The sequence below is a fragment of the Pseudorca crassidens genome, chromosome 20 (genome assembly GCF_039906515.1).
Source record: "Pseudorca crassidens isolate mPseCra1 chromosome 20, mPseCra1.hap1, whole genome shotgun sequence".
Classification (NCBI taxonomy): Eukaryota; Metazoa; Chordata; class Mammalia; order Artiodactyla; family Delphinidae; genus Pseudorca; species Pseudorca crassidens.
In genome coordinates, this window is record NC_090315.1 from 35,748,772 (window position 1) to 35,767,302 (window position 18,531).

Consider the following 18,531-nt stretch of genomic DNA (forward strand, 5'->3'; position numbering starts at 1 on the left):
AATGTAATATTTCCTTTTTTCCCAAAAAGATATATTGACTCAATAATGTATCATAATTAACTGCATCTTAGACTCAAAGAAAGAGAGTATGTTCCCGATCTTTCTTTTATAATCAGAATATATATATATATGTATATGAACAGTAAAAAAGAGACTTCTGCTGGTTTTGCCTAGGGCAGCTCTATCCAATAAAAATATGACGTGATCCACATATGTAATTAAAAATTTTGAGCAACCACATTTTTGAAAAGTAAAAAGAGGTGAAATTAATGTCAATAATGTATTTCAGTTTACCCAAAATATCAAAATTAATATCATATCCACATGTAACCAATATTTTAAAAATTAGTAATAAGACACTAATCCAAAACCTGTGTGTTCTCTACAGCTGCAGCGTATCTCAGTGGCCCTTGCACTTCAAGTACTGTACCCGGCAGCCCGGGGCAGCCCGGGGCAGCCAGTGGCTTCGGTATGGCTCAGGTAGGAGGCTGGTTGGCAACCCGGCCCCGCCTCCCTCTCTGGATCCTTCCACACACCCTGCCCCCTCCAGCGACAGAGGACCCCTGGCTCCCTGACTCCACTATTTCGCTACTCCACACCTTTCTTCCTGCTGTTCCCTCCCCCCCGGGATTCTCTGCCCCTTCCCTCCACCTACCCAGGCCAAGCTCAAACTTAACTTTTCAGAATTGACCATCCCACGCCTCCCTCCCCCCACCCAGGGCACTGGGCAGATGGTACCACATGTAAGATTCTGTAGCCCTGCTGTCTGGATTCAAATCCCAGCTCTCTGTGTGATCTGGGGAAGTCACTTCACGTCTGTTACCTCATCTGTAAAATGGGGATGCTGATGGTTCCTGTCTTGTGTGATTGTTGGGAGGATTAAGTGAGATACTACGTGAAGTGCTTAGAACAGGGCTGGTCTGTATAAGCCTTCTCCAATGCTTGCTATTATTAGTATTACTATCATTGTCACCATCATTAACATTTGAGCATGGACCTCTATGTGTGGCAGCTCTCTGGACTGGCAAGTAGATTTCTCCTTGTTTGCTAGCTCCTCCACGGCTAGCAATGCCCAGGAAGCATGTCGAGCAGTATTCCCTGGCCTTGTTCCCACACAGCCGTGCCCACAGGGTGGAGGAGAGGACACGCACGTGCTGTGAACTGGCCAACTCAGTAGACTTTGGGATGCGAAAGGATCTTTCTAGCAGGTCTTGTTCATGTCTGCCCCCTTTTGCCTGGCACGTGGCAGGTGCTCAGAAAAATGTTAGATTAGTGAGGATGTGGAGACTTGGCCCTTGAACCTTATCATGACAATGATTCTTTGGGAGCGAGGTGACCTCGGCAAAATGGCGGCAGTGGGACTCCTTTCTGGGAGTCTCGGTACCGTGAATTATTAAGACACAGGAGGAAGACCGCGGCTCACCTGTTTCCCACGCCATCGTAAACCCAGTGAGTGGAGCCAAGGCCCTCATAGGCTGAAGCCCAGTAATACAGACATGAGTTCAAATGTAGACTGTAGAGCAGGTAGGCTGTGGTCCTGATAACCCTGCAAAAGAAGGAAAGGCACGAACACAGTAGCAGAAAGGGTGGCAATGACATATCACCCCAGGGGTCAGAACTGCAGGGAACAAGCCAGTCTTCACCCTTCCCAAAGCCCACCTCAGAGCCCTCCCTGTCGGAGCTGCACAGCCCTGCCCAGCTGTCTGGTGCAACGAACACTTGACCGATGGGAACCAGTGGCTGGACTGGGCCAACTGGCTGCTCTGTTGAGACTGTGCTGGTTAGGATTGGTGATACTTGAACAGAAAGTTGTCAAGACTGGGGGCTGGAATAGGCACAGAGCTACACGTGCAGACAATTCCAGGGAAGTGGAAGAGCTGAGTGGGGGAGGCAGCGGGGCGGGGGGGGGGGGCAGAGAAGGGACAGATGCATACAGAGGAGCGCTGCTCCGTGAGAGATGGGGAGAGGAGCCCTGTCCCCGAGCGTGGCCTGGCTGGTCCTGGGTCCCAAGCTTGGACATCTGCAAGATGGCCCACTGTGTCCATACAGCCACTACCCCCGTGTTTGAGTGGTGAGGGGGGTCAGTTTCCTGAGCTGAGACTAAATTGAGACCCAGTTCCCTGGAAATGCAGGGGAGCCGTGCATGTCAACCTACGTGAGACCTCCTCACAATTGGGGGAAACGGGACATTCCTGGTTCTCTAAAAAACAAACATCCCTTCGCAGAAGGGCCAGGAAGAGGCCCAGCTTCCGGTGAGTGGCAGTGGCGAGGGGGCCTGGGGGCCAGGGGAGCCGAAAGGGGAAGTGATGGGGGTAGAGAATGCCTTGCTCCGTTCTTGCTGCAAATGTCCTGGGGCATGTGTGTACGTGCATGTGTGTGCACGTGTGCACTTCTCTGTGTGTGTGTGTGTGTGTGTGTGTGTGTGTGTGTGTGTGTGTGTGTGTGTGTGTAGGGGTCTCACCTGTAAATGTAGGCTTTGCTGAGGATGGATTCCAGGCGGTTGTTAAACTCGAAGAAGGCCATGTACTGGGAGAAACAGCAAGGCATCAGGGGCGGCCCGCTGCCCTCACCTCCCAGACCATTCCCCACAGACCCCCGGTGGGAGCGGGTTGGAGAGTGAACATTCAAAATCAGAAGTCCTTAGCCCTTTGAGGAATGGGGGGCCAGAAACTCCATTTCTGAATCTGATGGAAACCCTGGACCCTCTTCCTTGGAAATTACATATAATCATGTTGTCACAGTTTGTGTATAACTTCAGGGACTCCTAGACCTTCCAAATCCTATCATGAAACTTTTAAGGTACATGCATCCCAGGTTAAGGACCCTGTTTTCAAGGTTTACTTATAAAGACAACAATTATATAAAGAAACAGCTGCTCTCTGATCTCCTCAAAAGGCTTATTTATAATAATAAAAGTGTAAGATAACTGCCCATTACTGAGCCCTTGTACGACTGCACTTTATACACTTTACCTTAGCACTTATTTACATGTATTATCCTTCTCCTTTTACAGAGAGGAAACTGGCACTCAGGGGAGTTCAGGAACTTGCCCAAAACACACAGCTGCTAAGTGACAGAGCCAGGGTTCGAAGCCAGATCACACTCAAAACTGCAAGCTCGGGGCTTCCCTGGTGGTGCAGTGGTTGAGAGTCCGCCTGCCGATGCAGGGGACACGGGTTCGTGCCCCGGTCCGGGAGGATCCCACATGCCACGGAGCGGCTGGGCCCGTGAGCCATGGCTGCTGAGCCTGCGCGTCCGGAGCCTGTGCTCCGCAGCTGGAGATGCCACAGCGGTGAGAGGCCCGCGTACCGCAAAAAAAAAACAAAAACAAAAAACAAAAAAAACCCCTGCAAACTCTTTCCACAATGTTACACTTGCCTCTAGATCTCTGCACACATGTTGTTTGACCTTTGAAAATAACATTGATGAAGATTCCCTGTGGGCCACGCTAGCTATCATCCAGGTGTTCATTCTAATTTCCACCTGGAGTTTGCATTGGATGAAGAAGGACCATGGACTTGGATCCTCACCTTGGACCCAAAGAATTGCATCCTCTGAGTCCTGCTAGAAGTTAGATGCTTGAGTTACGTTCACTACTACCACGTGGACCAAGATATGGATCCAGCCTCTGTATTTGGGGTAAAACTTGGGCTGTGGATCTAACCCTCCTCACTCTGATGTATGGCTCTAAAGCAACCTCTGCCGCCCCTGGAAGGCTGGCATGTGTCAAATAACACTGGTGCCACTTCCAGTTTCCCTCTTCCTCTGGGCAGCCAGGAAGCTCAGAAGCAGCTTTCATGCTCCATTCCAGATATGCTTTCTTTTCATCGAGGTACTTGCATTCTTCCAGCTTTTCTCTGCCCTATTTCTCCAAGTTATTAAGGTTATTGTGTTTTCCTCTTTTGTAAATTCCCTCATTACCATTTTGGGGAAGAAGCATCAGGTATTATGTAAGGAGAAAGATGAATTTACTTGGTCTGCCAGAAAAATCCATTTGGGGGATCCTGAGTGCTCTGACTAGCTGTCCACTCTGGTCACATTAAAGGATGTTGCCAGGTCTCTACTCTACACTGTGTCACCCTCTCTGAGACATTGGCTCTGCCCCGGTGACAAGAGGAATGGTTGTAGTGACACTGTAATGACAACAACTAATGATGAAACAGGTGTCGGGCTGCACGTTCAAATCCATCCTGGGCACTTCCTGGTTCCTGTGACCTTGGGCAAGTCACCCAAGCTTTCCAAGCCTCTGCTTCTCCATCTTTTAGATGAAGACCATCATAAAGCAGAAGTCTCTCTGTTGAATCTCTATAGTAACTGAAAGCATAGACGGTGGAAACAGGCTGCCTGGGTTCAAATCCAGACTCTACTCCTTCCTACCTGTGTGACCTTGGGCAAGTTACTTAACCTCTCTGTGCCTCAGGCATCTCATTTGTGAAATTCTGGTACTAACAACACTCATCTCATGCTGTTGAGAAGTAGGCACTTGTAAAGCCTCCAGAACAATATGTAACACACAGCACAAATAAGAAGCGCTAACAATTGTAAGGAATTTCCCATCTCCCCTCGGGGCCACCCTTCCCAGATGCCTCCTGCTCCCCAGTGCTGCTCAGGCCAGACATTAAGCTGCCACTGCAGGTGCAGAGCACGGAGAAGCTGAAGGCCTTGGATGGTCTTACCTTCAAACAGCGGGGCAAGCGCAGGAGGGGATTCACACCGAATTTCAAGTAGAGAAAGTCCAAGGGCAAGAGGCAGAGCATATCCATCTGAAATCCCAGCAGGACACCACAGTGCATAAAATAGTATATAACTCCCAGGGTTGTGGGCTGGGGTGAGTGGCAGGGGTCTCCACCTTCAATGGAAAGGTGAGGTCAGAATGCCCCTGGAGGGGCTAAAATTAGAGCAGGAGGCATCCTACCAACGAGCTCCAGCCCGTGCTGGTCCTGGCAGGAACCACGTCACGTTGGCCCCAAAGCAGCCAGGGACCCCAGAGACACCACCTCCCAAGATCCCTGGCACACACCTTAAAGCGCTGAGATTTCAGATAATTGTTGCGCATCTCCTTTTTGTCTGTCTGGAATAAAATGGAATACTGACTGTGAAATGGCCTGAGAGCTTAATCCCTGACCCCATGGGAGCAGCAATGGAAATCCCCGCACAACCTCCACCTTCCTATTGAAGTAACAGCCCCATGGATGTGTAGCAGAAGGGACCAGCAGAGCTTCGATGAAAGCCTCACAGTCTACAGATAGGGAGGGTCGAGCTCCTGGGGGAGGCATGGTGGGTGAGGGGGGAAGTTGTCCAAGGGCACTCAGCTCAATTCCAACTTCCTGGATGGAAAGCAGGGACATTGAGCTTATTCTCTCTTACCTGGACCATTTGTAACCTTATTCACTGAGGAGCTGGCCACTGCTCTGATCAGATCAGGAAAGAGGTTGCTCAGGGAGTTCTCTTTCCTCTAAATTGTTTTAGAGGGTCAAACTCAACTTGTCTGCACACAGTGGAGCAGGCTCTGCCAGCATGGGATTTTGAAAAGTGACATGCACAGGGAGATGGGAACTCTGCCAAGTCACAATCAGGACTTAGGTTTTCTCCCTAATAAGTGCACCAGAACACAGGCTCCCAAACTGGTCTGGGTAGTGCGGCAGGAAATGTTGATTGTCAGCAGATACCTGTGCTGAGCATTCTGCATACATCACCTCCATAGATCCTCACAGCAATGGTATGAGGTGGGAGCGATTACTATCCCCATTTTATAGATGAGGAAACTGAGGCTCCAAGAGGTGATACAGTTGTCCTGGTTGAGCCGAGATTTGAACCAGGTCTGCCTGTTCTAAAGGTCAATCTCTAGGCCACTTCTTCATCTCTCATTGCCTCAGGTGGTCCAGGAACCATTTCACCCATGAGCAAGACTTGATGTGTGTAATTTGAACGTATCAAAGATGTGTGAAACAAGCAATGACGCTGTTGAATAAGCATGGGTGGACGTCCTGAGATTTCCTTGTTCATTAGCTTCTGGTCCCTCCCAGCGTCAGGGGTCAGCCCCACGAATGCTCTGGCTGCAGGGTCTGCTCCCAGCCACCCCCCCACACCTGTCTGTGACTCACAATGATGTCCCCGCCTCTGACAAACTGCAGACGCAGCTGGAACACGGTGATGTCCAGGAGGTAGATGAGGTCACACAGGTAATCCACCAGCAGCCAGAGGTGGATGTTGTCCGGCATCTGGTAGGGGAAGGCCCAGCGCACGGGAATCAGCCAACAGTTCCAGTTCCAGGCCAGCACCACGAAGAACAGCCACACGATGTACATCAGGTCTGCAGGGGTGGGAGGGGCCAGGAAAATGCTAGAACGTCAGCCAGAGAAGGGCTCCTCGCCACGGGATGAGGGTGGGACTTTCTGCTCCCCACTTGTCTGTCTGCACTTTCCTACAAGCCCTATATGCGGCCCTTCTGTAATTTCGGGGGTGGGGCATGTAAAACTATCTTTGATATAAAAATAAATCACGGCTAGGCCCTAACAAATTGAGTACTCTGAGTAGGGGATATGGGATATGGGGTCATTACTAGTTAATAGACAGCTAACCAGAAAACACTTCTGCTCTCATTCTTGTTGAATTTTTTCCAAAAATGTATTTCCTGCCTTTGTAAATACACAACAGTAAATAATGCATAGAAGATGGACAGATGGATACACAGATGGACAAGTGCATGGATGGATGGATGGATACTGTAGGTCACCTGGGCATTTTATCATTTATTTATTTATTTTTGTTTTTAATTTTTTTGACCATGCTGGGCAGCGTGTGGGATCTTAGTTCCCCGACCGGCGATCAAACCCATGCCCCCTGTAGGAGAAGCGCAGAGTCCTAACCACTGGACCACCAGGGAATTCCCCCCACCTGGGCATTTTAAAGGACCAATGGACACCAGGGTTGAAGTCCTGCCCCCCAAGTGACTTCTTATGTGTCCTTAGGAAAGTCCCTCTCTGGCACCTGTTCTGTCCTCCTCAGAGAAGTCATAAGGAGAAGTCAGAGAAAAAAGGCAGGGCGCTCCTTTGTAAACTGTGAAGTGCTGTGCACATATGAAGTGTCGTTATTCCTGAAGAATACAAAATGGGCTAAAAGGCAAGTGAGAGGGACTTCACTTTAGATGTTGGAAGAACTTTTCCCCTTTTCTGCTCAGAGCAGCAGCTCTGGGAAGGAGCCAGGAAGAGCAGAGTAGAAAAAAGACTTGGCCAAGAGTCAGGAGTCCTGAGTCTGCCACTGACTAGTTGTGTCTTTAGGCCAGTTAACTTCTCTGTACCTTAGTTTGCTTGTCTGTTAAGATGGGTATGATCTTATGGTCCTAGTTCAGGGACTTTGTTTGGGGCCCGCCCTTGCACTGCCCCCACCCCCTCCCATTCTCCTGCCCTCTCATGTGACATGTGGCAACGCCCACCGCCTTCCCAGGACTCACTGGTCGTCGGGTCGATGCTCTGGGGAAACTGGTACTTCTTCCAGGGGCGGCGTTTGAACTTGCAGCAGAGCATTTCACAATAGTGTTCCTCCTCCACCTGCCCCGATTCAGCTGGCTTCACATCCAGGGCCGGCTCTGGGGCTTTCTTGGCTGGGGCTATGGGATGACACTGTGACCCTCTGACCCAGCCCTGAGGCTCGGGTAGAGGATGCAAAGAGAAGGCTCGCAGGACTTCCCTGGTGGCGCAGTGGTTAAGAATCCACCTGCCAGTGCAGGGGACACGGGTTCGAGCCCCGGTCCGGGAAGATCCCACACACTGCGGAGCAACTAAGCCTGTGTGCCACAACTACTGAAGCCCGCGAACCACAACTACTGAAGCCCGTGCGCCACAACTACTGAAACCCATGCACCTGGAGCCCGTGCTCCGCAACAAGAGAAGTCACCGTAATGAGAAGCCCGCACACTGCAACGGAGGGTAGCCCCTGCTACCTACCTACCCCTACCCCTACCCTAGAGAAAGCCCGCACGCAGCAACAAAGACCCAACATAGCCAAAAATTAATTAATTAATGAAAACACAAAAAAGAGAAGGCTCCCAACTGCAGACTCTGGAACTGAAGCTGAGGGGACCCTGGCACCATCCCATAACCTGCTACAAGCTCTGGGTGCTCTCCTGCAGCAAACCACAAAGATCTTCCTTAATAGCAACCTGGGCACCTGCTCCGAACTCTTACAGCTACCAGTCTGGGACCGCTTCTCAGGAACTGCCTAAAATGAGGTGTTTCTGGGCAAGCCGGATGTTTCAGTTGAGTGTGTGCTTGTGTGTCTGTGCTTGCACCCCTTGGTTTCTCTGGACGGCTAGGGGCATTGGTACCCAGAACTTCCACCACCCAGGGCCAGAAATCAGGAAAACATTGTTCTAGGTTTTTCAGAGCAGAAATCTCAGCTGTCTCATCTCTAAAACAAGACACCAGGTGGGATCACAGTTTTCCTGTGCATCTATGGTGATGTTGTTGGTGACCTAGAAATTGGTTCTTACAGGTTTAATATGGCTATGTTTCCAGCTTTAGGAGTGTGAAGTCAGGCTCTGCTAGGTCCACTGTTGGCACCATGAGTTCTAAGGCACAACCCTCCTTTGAAAAGACCTAGAAAACCTCCCTGGCAAGACAGCATGGTTCTTATTTCCTCCTGGCACTTTGAAAGCAGGAAACTTTCAGGTAACCCCATAAGAATATTGCAGTGGAGGCCTCTGAAAAATAAGACTGTGTAGTTCCAGAGTGGGTTATGGACACCATCTAAGTGCAAGACCATGAGATACATCCCAGGGTGGACCACCTGCCCGCCAGCGGGAAAGGGGCAGGGGGTCAACAAGGGAACTTGCCCTGTGGGAGGGAGAGCCAAGTACAACTGGATCACTGGTCAGAACTTTGACATTCTTTCCTCCCCTGGACACGTAGCTAAACCTGTACATAAAGGACCTCAAATTCCAGAGAATGGAGATCTGGGCTTCTCTCAAGCACCCCAACCGTTTCCTTGGGGCCACCTTCCCCAAGAATTGACAGGGGCCTTAAGGGGCCCCACCCCACCCCTGGTCAGGTGGCCCAGCCCCAGCTCTGGACTCACAGGGCTTGGGGCTCTCTTCATCAGAGGTGACATCAGGGTCGATGAGCTTCTCCTTCACCTTCTCCGTCCGCTCCTTGAAAAGCTTCACCAGCTCCTGGAGCCGGTTGTTGATGAGGGCACTGGTCTGGCTGTCTGTGGAGGCTGCGCGGTCCTGGTCACTGAGGGAACACCACCCAGAGCTGAGCGGGCTGCGTGGGGAGGGACCCCTGTGCCACCGGGCAAGAGCTGAATCTATATCCCACCTGGCCTTAGGGGGTAAATCCTGGCCCAGTCTTCTTCTGACATCAAAACATCAAACCCACCTTAATATCTCCTGGGAGGAAAAACACCCGGGTGCCCAGCTTTCAGAAAATGTACCACGAATGCTCTGATTCAGATGGGCAATTCCAAAAACACTCGGATTCCACTTGTGATTCAGGGGGAAACTCTGGAACTCAGTTCAGGGCTGTTAGTCTCAGTTTGGGGTTCACATGAGATACAGGACAGATCAGAGAGGGGACAGGGGCTACTTTTTTAGGCTTAGGAAATAACTGATGGAAAAAACAGTGCAGGGAATTCCCTGGCTGTCTGGTGGTTAGGACTCTGTGCTCTCACTGCCGAGGGCCCAGGTTCGATCCCTGGTCAGGGAACTAAGATCCTAGAAGCTGCACAGCGCAGCCTAAATAAATAAATAAATCTTAAAAACAGTGCAGATACATTACATATTCTTTTAGTTTATAGGAATTTAAACTGCATGAACTTGCAGCAAGGGAGAGACAGACACAGACAGAGAGAATGAATGAGAGTCTTCCGCTCAGTGTGTGTCAAGAGCCCTGGGTGAGTTGAGACGGGCGGCCGTGTGAACCAGCCTATGTTCTATGTTCTCCTCTGAGTAGCCTGTGATCTTCTTGCTGAGCTGAGGGTAACACTAATGTTTACAGATCTACTGTTTTTTTTCATACATTGAGGCACTGAAACTCAAGCCAACTACTCTTCTTGTGTCAGTTGAGGGAGCTAGCTGGAGAAAATCAGTGGGGGGGTCATAATGAGAGATAGTGCTGGGGGGCAGAGGAGACACGAGCTGCTCACCCACACCCACTCCCTCCTGCAGGGAGGGGTCACCACGCAGCCAGCGACTACATTGCCCAGGTGTGGCCGTGCGAGCTCTCACGGGTGGACATGCTAGTGCAATTCCGGGCCTCCTTGTGGAAGAGCGTCCTGGCACTCCCCCTTTCTAGTGGTGACCAGCAGGGTCTTGAAAGCCACACAAAGGTGGCAGAGCCACTGTTGGCTGGGGCCCTAAATGACTGCAGGGGGCAGAGCCTTCCACTGACCTGAAACACACCACCAGTGACACAACTGTGACATATGAGACGTCTTCTTCCTTAAGCCACTGAATCACTGAGGTCTATTTGTTATAGCATCTTAACCTACTCAGGTAATACATGGGGTTCCATGCTGACCACCTTAAGAGTTTTCAAAGGTAGTTTTTATTATTATACCTGATTTCTGGCTTATTTTCTGATAGTAAACCCTACCCCTACCCCTACCCTACTGCATAAGATGTGACTCCACTGTATGCTAAAATGGATCACTGGACTATACGTGAGGTTTGGGTTTTTTCCTGCTTCTTTTGCTTTTCTGAACTTTCCACAATACTGTTAAGCATAAACTCCACAAAATTATGGACAGAAAAAAGGACTGGAAGGAAAGTATATTGTCTCTTAAGGTCACTCCAGAAGCAATGGCTGGAGAGGAGGTGAGGATCCCAGGCCAGAGCCCAGGGCTGGGGTATTCACTGTCACCAGCCTACGTAGACTCTTCAGGAAAACACCTCCCACTGGCCCAGCCCTTGTGACACTTCGATGTCAGAGACACAGGTCCCGATGCCCTCGTAGTTGCCTCTAAACATTGTTCCACAGACCAGTTGCATCAGAATCACCTGGGGAGCTTATAAAGATGTGGATTCCCCAGGGCCCACTCTCTGTGGTTCTGGACACAGCTGGGCCCAGAGCTTGAGCCCATTCTGCTGACCAGATTTTTCAGAATTTCTGGGCTGGTCAGAAGCAGCCTGGGCAGGAGACCCGGCCCTCTCTTACTGCCGGGAAGCCACGGGCACAGTCTGCCTTGGGGTGGAAGGTTCTAAAAACATCCATTCTCCCCTCAACTCACCTCCCTTTGCTTGCCCATCCCCACCCAGACTTCTGGTTCCCTGAGACCCCAGAGGTGGCCCCCACTTACTCAGTGCCCTGCGGGCTGGTGGGGTCCGAACAAGCGACCACGGGCGATACAGCCGGTGACAGCTCTTCAGCCTCATCATCTTGGGAGCACAGCCTCTTCCTGCAAGAGCACAGACATGGAAGGGAGGGGCCTTCAGGGAGGCAGGGGCCGCGAGGGGGTGAACCAACTTTGAGCCCTGCAGATCACCCAGAGCGAATCCTGGGGGGGAGGTGGGGACAGAGGATGGTGCTGCCAAAGGGTCCTCGCTTGCCTGCAGGGAAACAAAAAAGAGAAGAGGGGACACATCCAACCTCTGGATCTCGGTCTCTGCATCCATTCAATGGCCTAGCATAAAAGTAACAGCACTGACTTGGGATCGGGCAAACCCGAATTTGCACCCCAGCCCTGCTTCTTCCCAGTGTGTGACCTTGGCAAGTTACTCAAACCCTCTGAGCTGCCTCAGTTTTCCCCCTCTATAAAATGGGACTAAACCTACCCAATTCAGTGAGGTGCTTGTCCCTCAGTCGGGTCTCAGTTTAAACATCCTTCTCCCTTCCACCTCCCAGTCTGAGGGCACTGCCCTTCCCAGTCCACCCCGTCCCCTTCTCCATCACACCACCCTTCCAGGTACTGAGAAGGTGTGAGGGCTCACATTCCATCTTATTAACTCTCCTGGAAGCTCAGCTTCTCTCCTTTTGCAGATGTGCCCCTGGCTGGAAAAAGCTGACACCCACGGGCCATGAAGTCTGTTTTCCAGCTCATGGTGTGACCTGGGGAAAGCCCATGCCCTCCTGGAGTTCCCGCTTCCCTATCTGAAGAATGAAGGCTAAATTATGTCCAGGTCCCCATCATTCAGTCCAAGTCTGCCACAGAGTGCTGCATTTGGAATCACTGGTGTCTCAGCTGCTGGTGTCTAGATTTGAATCCACTTGGTACTCTTCCCATACTCAACCACTGTGACTCAGGACTCCATCATTAGGGCTCGTAAAGGGATACAGTCAGAGGGATGTGCAGCACTTGCTTTATTCCACAAGGCTCTGAAACCACCCTATTACCTTCCGCCAACTCGCCTAGAATGGCAAAACTCATGGGTTCACCTCTTTTACGCTCTAATTAAAAGGATGCCTGCAAACAAGAAGACTGGGGCAAAAATCTCACAACTGGGACTTAAACTCAGGCCTCTTGCTCCCAGCCCAGTGCCCTCTCCGGGCCTGGAGAGAATCAAGAGTGTGGAACTAAATCAGCAGCTATGCTCCTCCAGCACCGCCCAGTGCCTGGCCCTGTGCTGAGCACCTCACATACAGTAGCTTGTTGAATTTTCATAATCCTCGTAGACAGGGGATGTTCGGGATTCACTCCAAACCACAGCATTGCACTGTGAGAAGGGCCTTGCCCGTGTGCCCCTCTGTTTTGGTGGCTTTTCTGTTCCCATCAGTTGCCCCCAGTGCTCATTCCATCCCGGGCCACAGGCAGCTGCACTGGCCTCTCATGTCAGGCATCAGAATTCCCTCTTGGCGCCAAGCTCAGGCTGAGGCGTCCCAGTTTCTCACAGTCACATTCTCCTTAGCACTCTCTGGAAAAACCTTGTGTGATTACTTGTTCATTGTCTATCTCGGCCCCACTGGAATGTCAGCTCCAAGAGGGCAGGCCCCTCTCAGGCTTCTCCCTGATGCAACCACTGCACCTAGAGCAGAGCCTGGCACGTAAAGATGTTCAGTAAATGTTTGCAAATGAATGAATGAATGATAATAAGAGGAGCCTCACAGACCCAGCTCATAAGCAAAAGGCAGGAGGCTTTGATTCTTGTCCCAAGTGATCTTAGTCCCCTCCCTCCTCCCGAATATCCACCTCTAACCCAGCCTGTACATTTTCCCTACCCTTATAAAGGGACCAGAGGGCGGTAGACCAGATGTCTACAATTATGGTGGTGCCTTGTCTTCTGCTCTCTGTACTTTGTGCATGATTCAGTGAATTAAACGTGAGGACTGATGTGTCTGTGAGCTGTGTTCCAAGGCTGGGTGAGATCATGACTCTTTTCTCCACATCAAAATCCAGGAGCCTTCTGTTTGCTACGTCCAACCATCTCTGTTTTGGCAGTCTTCTGACCTCAGCTGAGAAATTACTCAAGGGTTCATGGATAAAAGCAAGAATTAATCAAGAAAAAAGAACCATCCCTCAATCTAGCCAGCAAAGGAGATGCACTGGCAGCTCCCCTTTAGCTTAATTGACCATTCACACAGCACTGCACTGCACTTCACAGACTACCTACAGCTCTCTGCAGGCCCTCTCTCAGTTACCTGGCTCAGATTGTCCAAAACCAACTCTAACCATGCAGCAACTAACCTATCTCGAGGGGCACAAAAACACACGCAACCCTGACCAGAAAACCCACTCTCGAGAAAGGAGCCCAAGGACAGAGGGCAGAAGACCAAAGAGATATTTGTAGCACCACTGTGGACAGTATTCAACCACAGAGGATTGTTATGTCTATCCTGGCACACGGAGCTGGAGGATGTCAACACAGCATCACAATGAGTGTTAAGGAGACAGACTAGCAATACGGAAAAGGGCTCAATAAATAAGATGTGGTCTCAAATGAGATATGATCCAATCACTCCTTCAACTAAAACCACTCAAAAGCATGGGCCCACGGACAAGGTATGGAAGAGAAGGCAGAAAAATAAAAGTACCACCTAGAGTGGTGGGGTTAGGGATGGTTATTATATCTAGTGTTCTTTGGTATGTCCATTGTATTATTTAACAATAAAATTAGCCCTGTCACATTTTTTACCCCCTTCAAATGTACAACTGAGGGTATTCTGGACAGGGCTCCCTCAGAGAGCTCTTTCTATAGAGCCTGAAGCCAGAAATTAGGAGAACGGAAAATGGTGGGGCCATAGTCCCAGCGCTGACAGCAACTTGCTGAGTGACTTGGGCCAGCTTCTTCCCCTCTCTGGCCCCAGTGTCCTCAAATGCCAAATGCACAGGTGGCACTGTGCTATGAAAAGCCCAAGAGAAGCATAAAAGGTGACCTGAGGCTCCCTGTGGCTGATCCTGGGACCCCGAGTGTGTCGCATTTGGCAGGAGACGGGGGCAGCGGCACGGGAGAGGGTGGATTCTCCTCCTCGTTGAGGGGCTGGCTGTCGGCATCAGCGTCTTCCACCTGCACTTCCGGGGGCTCTTCCGTGGGAGAGGGTGGATTCTCCTCCTCGTTGAGGGGCTGGCTGTCAGCATCAGCGTCTTCCACCTGCACTTCCGGGGGCTCTTCCGTGGGAGAGGGTGGATTCTTCTCCTCGTTGAGGGGCTGGCTGTCGGCATCAGCGTCTTCCACCTGCACTTCCGGGGGCTCTTCCGTGGCAGGTACTGGGGAGAGGAAGGAGGCACAGTGTCAGAGAGAAGCCAGGTCCCAGGGCCTTGCTGTGTTCTACAGGGAAGCCACAGAAAGCGTGTGTGGAGGGGCCTCTGGAAGCCTTGCCTCCCAACAGGGCCCACAGGAGAGATCCATGCAGTGGGCACAACGATGCAGAGCCCAGGGCCCTCTGACAGCCATGCCCATGCCAGCCACTAACACAGGAGCCACAGAAGAAGCCACGATGCCACAGAAGCCACAGGAGCTCCTGGACACAGCCTGGAGCCCAGCTCTCTAAAACCCAGCCTGGTTTCCCTGGGCCTGGAGGAGCATCAAGGCCCTGGAGTGGGTGATGGGGGTGCATCACTCAGATAGAGCACGGGGAGCCTGGGGGTGCCACGTCCTAGGGCCTCGCCTGGTGCGGCCTGGCTCAGCTGCTTCCCCTCTCTGGGCCTCAGTTTCCCCATCCCAAGGTAGGAGTGACAAGACTTTCCCAGGCCTGTGGGGGCATGAGACACGGGGCTAAAGGGCCTCACACTCTTTTTATATTTGATTTACCATGTTGTGTCAATCTCTGCTGTACAGCAAAATGACTCAGTTATACACATATCAATATTCCTTTTTTTTTTTTCAATATTCCTTTTTTTAATATTCTTTTCTATTATGGTTTGTCACAGGATATTGGATATAGTTCCCTGTGCTCTACAGTAGGACCTTGTTGTTTATCCATCCTATGTATAATAGTTTACCTCTGCTAATCCCAAACTCCCAGTCCTTCCCTCCCCACCCCCTCCCCTTTGGCAACCACCAGTCTGCTCTCTATGTCTGAGTCTGTTTCTGTCTTGTAGATAGGTTCATTTGTGCCATATTTAGATTCCACATGTAAGTGGTATCATATGGTATTTGTCTTTCTCTTTCTGACTTACTTCACTTGGTGTGATAATCTCTAGTTGCATCCATGTTGCTGCAAATGGCCTTATTTCATTCTTTTTTATGGCTGAGTAGTATTCCATTGTATATATGCACCACATCTTCTTTTATCCATTCTTCTGTCAATGGACATGTAGGTTGTTTTCATATCTTGGCTATTGTGAATAGTGCTGCTATGAACATAGGTGTGCATGTGTCTTTCTGAATTATAGTGTTGTCTGGGTATATGCCTAGGAGTGGGATTGCTGGATCATATGGCAACTCTAGTTCTAGTTTTCTGAGGAACCTCCATACTGTTCTCCATAGTGGCTGCACCAATTTACATTCCCACCAACAGTATAGGAGGGTTCCCTTTTCTCCACACCCTCTCCAGCATCTGTTATTTGTAGACTTTTTAATGATAGCCATTCTTACCAGTGTGAGGTGGTACTTCAATGCAGTTTTGATTTGCATTTCTCTAATAATTAGTGATGTTGAGCATCTTTTCATGTGTCTGTTGGCCGCCTCTATGCCTTCTTTGGAGAAATGTCTATTAACGTCTTCTGCCCATTTTTCAATTGGGTTGTTTTGTTATTGTGTTGAGTTGTATGAGCTGTTTGTATATTTTGGAGATTAAGCCCTTGTCTGTCACATCATTTGCAAATATTTTCTCCCATTCCCTAGGTTGTCTTTTTTTTGTTTTTGTTTTTAATGGTTTCCTTTGCTGTGCAAAAGCTTGAAAGCTTGATTAGGTCCCATTTGTTTATTTTTGCTTTTATTTCTATTGCCTTGGGAGACTGACCTAGGAAAACATTGGTACTATTTATGTCAGAGAATGTTTTGCCTATGTTCTCTTCTTGGAGTTTTATGGTGTCATGTGTTATGTTTGAGTCTTTAAGCCATTTTGAGTTTATTGTTGTGTATGCTATGAGGGTGTGTTCTACTTCATTGATTTACATGCAGCTGTCCAACTTTCCCAGCACCACTTTCTGAAGAGACTGTCTTTTCCCCATTTTATATTCTTGCCTCCTTTGTCAAAGATTAATTGACTGTAGGTGTGTGGGTTTATTTCTGGGTTCTCTATTCTGTTCCATTGATCCGTATGTATGTTTTTGTACCAGTACGATGCTGTTTTGATTACGGTAGCTTTGTAGTATTGTCTGAAGTCTGGGAGAGTTATGCCTCCTGCTTTGCTTTTTTTCCTCAGGATTGCTTTGGCAATTCTGGGTCTTTTATGGTTCCATATAAATTTTCTGATTATTTGTTCTAGTTCTGTGAAAAATGTCTTGGGTATTTTGATGGGGATCATATTGAATCTGTAGATTGCTTTGGGTAGTATTGTCGTTTTAACAATATTAATTCTTCCAATCCAAGAGCATGGGATATCTTTCCATTTCTTTGAATCCTCTTTAATTTCCTTTATTAATGTTTCATAGTTTTCAGTGTATAAGTCTTTCACCTCCTTGGTCAGGTTTATTCCTAGGTATTTTATTTTTTCTGGTGCTGTTTTAAAAGGTATTCTTTTTTTACATTCCCTTTCTGATATATCATTGTTAGTGTAAAGAAATGCAACCGATTTTTGAATGTTTATCCTGTATCCTGCTACTTTGCTGAACTCATTTATTAGATCTAGTGGTTTTTGCATGGAGTCCTTAGGATTTTCTATATATAGTATCACGTTTTTGCATAGAGTGACAATTTTACCTCTTCAGGGCCTCACAGGAGAGAGACACGGTGCAGCGGGGACTTCCCCCTGCTTCCCTGAAGACCTTGAGAGAGGTGAGCTGGAGGTGGGCTAGGGGCGTGGAGGCAGCCAGGACAAGGGCAGCTTCTCAAAAATGCTCAGGGCCCTGGGGTGCCCCCAGCATGGCCCCCAGGCAGCAAAAAAACACCCTGGTCTCAGCATCCATGAAGCTGTCTCACGGAACCTGGGAAGGAGAAGGTGGTCCCCTTACCCCCTGCCTCGCCCTGCACAAGACCCTATGAACTCAATCACTCCCAGGGGAGGGCGGGGAACTCCTAAGCCTGATGTTTCATTTCCTGCCAGCTTGGCAGAGCAGAAACTCAAAGTAGAAATTATATTCGTTTATATTATACTGATTTATAGAATAAGAATACTATAATTCCGAATATAAAGAATATCTTATGCTTAAATTGATTTAGAGAATAACAATATTTACTGTTAAGTACTTCCTATATGCCTGGTAGGCATTAATTCCACTAAACTCTAAGCGCTTTATATATATAAACTCCTTCATCGTTCCCGGCCACTCTATGAGGTCCCTGTTACCATTGTCCCCATTTTGTGGAGAAGGAAACCGAAGCACAGAGAGATTAAGAAACTTTCAGCAGAGCCCAGATTTGGACCCAGGCAGCCTGGCTCCAGAGCTGAAACTCTTCTCCCATCCTGAGGTTGGTGACCAACATACGTAGAGGCCTCTGTCAAAATGAAACCTTGGGGGCTTCCCTGGTGGCGCAGTGGTTGAGAGTCCGCCTGCCGACGCAGGGGACACGGGTTCGTGCCCCGGTCCGGGAGGATCCCACATGCCGCGGAGCGGCTGGGCCCATGAGCCATGGCCGCTGAGCCTGCGCAACCGGAGCCTGTGCTCCGCAACGGAGAGGCCACAGCAGTGAGAGGCCCACATACCGCAAAAAAAAAAATTAAAAAATAAAAAAATTAAAAAAAAAGGAACCTCGGCTGAGAGGTGCCAAGCAGCACCACTGAAATGGGAATAATGTTCTCACTACATGCTGTCACCGCCTTGTCTGCAGCATCTAAGATCATCGTGTGTCCTACTGTTTAGATTGGGCGTAGGTAGAAACCATATATAAGACCCGCAAACTATCACCGAAGGACCTTGCTCTTGATCCTAGATAGTAAATGTTTTAGAACCAAGTCTGGGGAAGAAGGCCTTGATTTACATCTCTCTATTCATCTGTGTTGTAAATTCGACCACTACCGTGGCCAATGCCAAGCCTTATAGAAATCCCTGTTTTTT

General features: G+C 49.4%; 1 protein-coding gene across 7 annotated transcripts in view; it reads right to left on the reverse strand.

The window, feature by feature from the left end:
• Positions 1-18,531, reverse strand: part of CNGB1 (cyclic nucleotide gated channel subunit beta 1) — a 93,280-nt gene that overhangs the window by 20,634 nt on the left and 54,115 nt on the right. For all 7 annotated transcript variants that reach the window (XM_067721004.1, XM_067721005.1, XM_067721006.1 and 4 more), the window contains 9 exons: positions 14,307-14,637; positions 11,296-11,394; positions 9,076-9,233; positions 7,454-7,609; positions 6,105-6,313; positions 5,021-5,071; positions 4,677-4,763; positions 2,462-2,526; positions 1,424-1,546 (listed from right to left, as the gene is read on the reverse strand). In XM_067721004.1, coding sequence (XP_067577105.1) covers positions 1,424-1,546; positions 2,462-2,526; positions 4,677-4,763; positions 5,021-5,071; positions 6,105-6,313; positions 7,454-7,609; positions 9,076-9,233; positions 11,296-11,394; positions 14,307-14,637 — 1,279 coding nt within the window. The remainder of the gene's footprint in view (positions 1-1,423; positions 1,547-2,461; positions 2,527-4,676; positions 4,764-5,020; positions 5,072-6,104; positions 6,314-7,453; positions 7,610-9,075; positions 9,234-11,295; positions 11,395-14,306; positions 14,638-18,531) is intronic.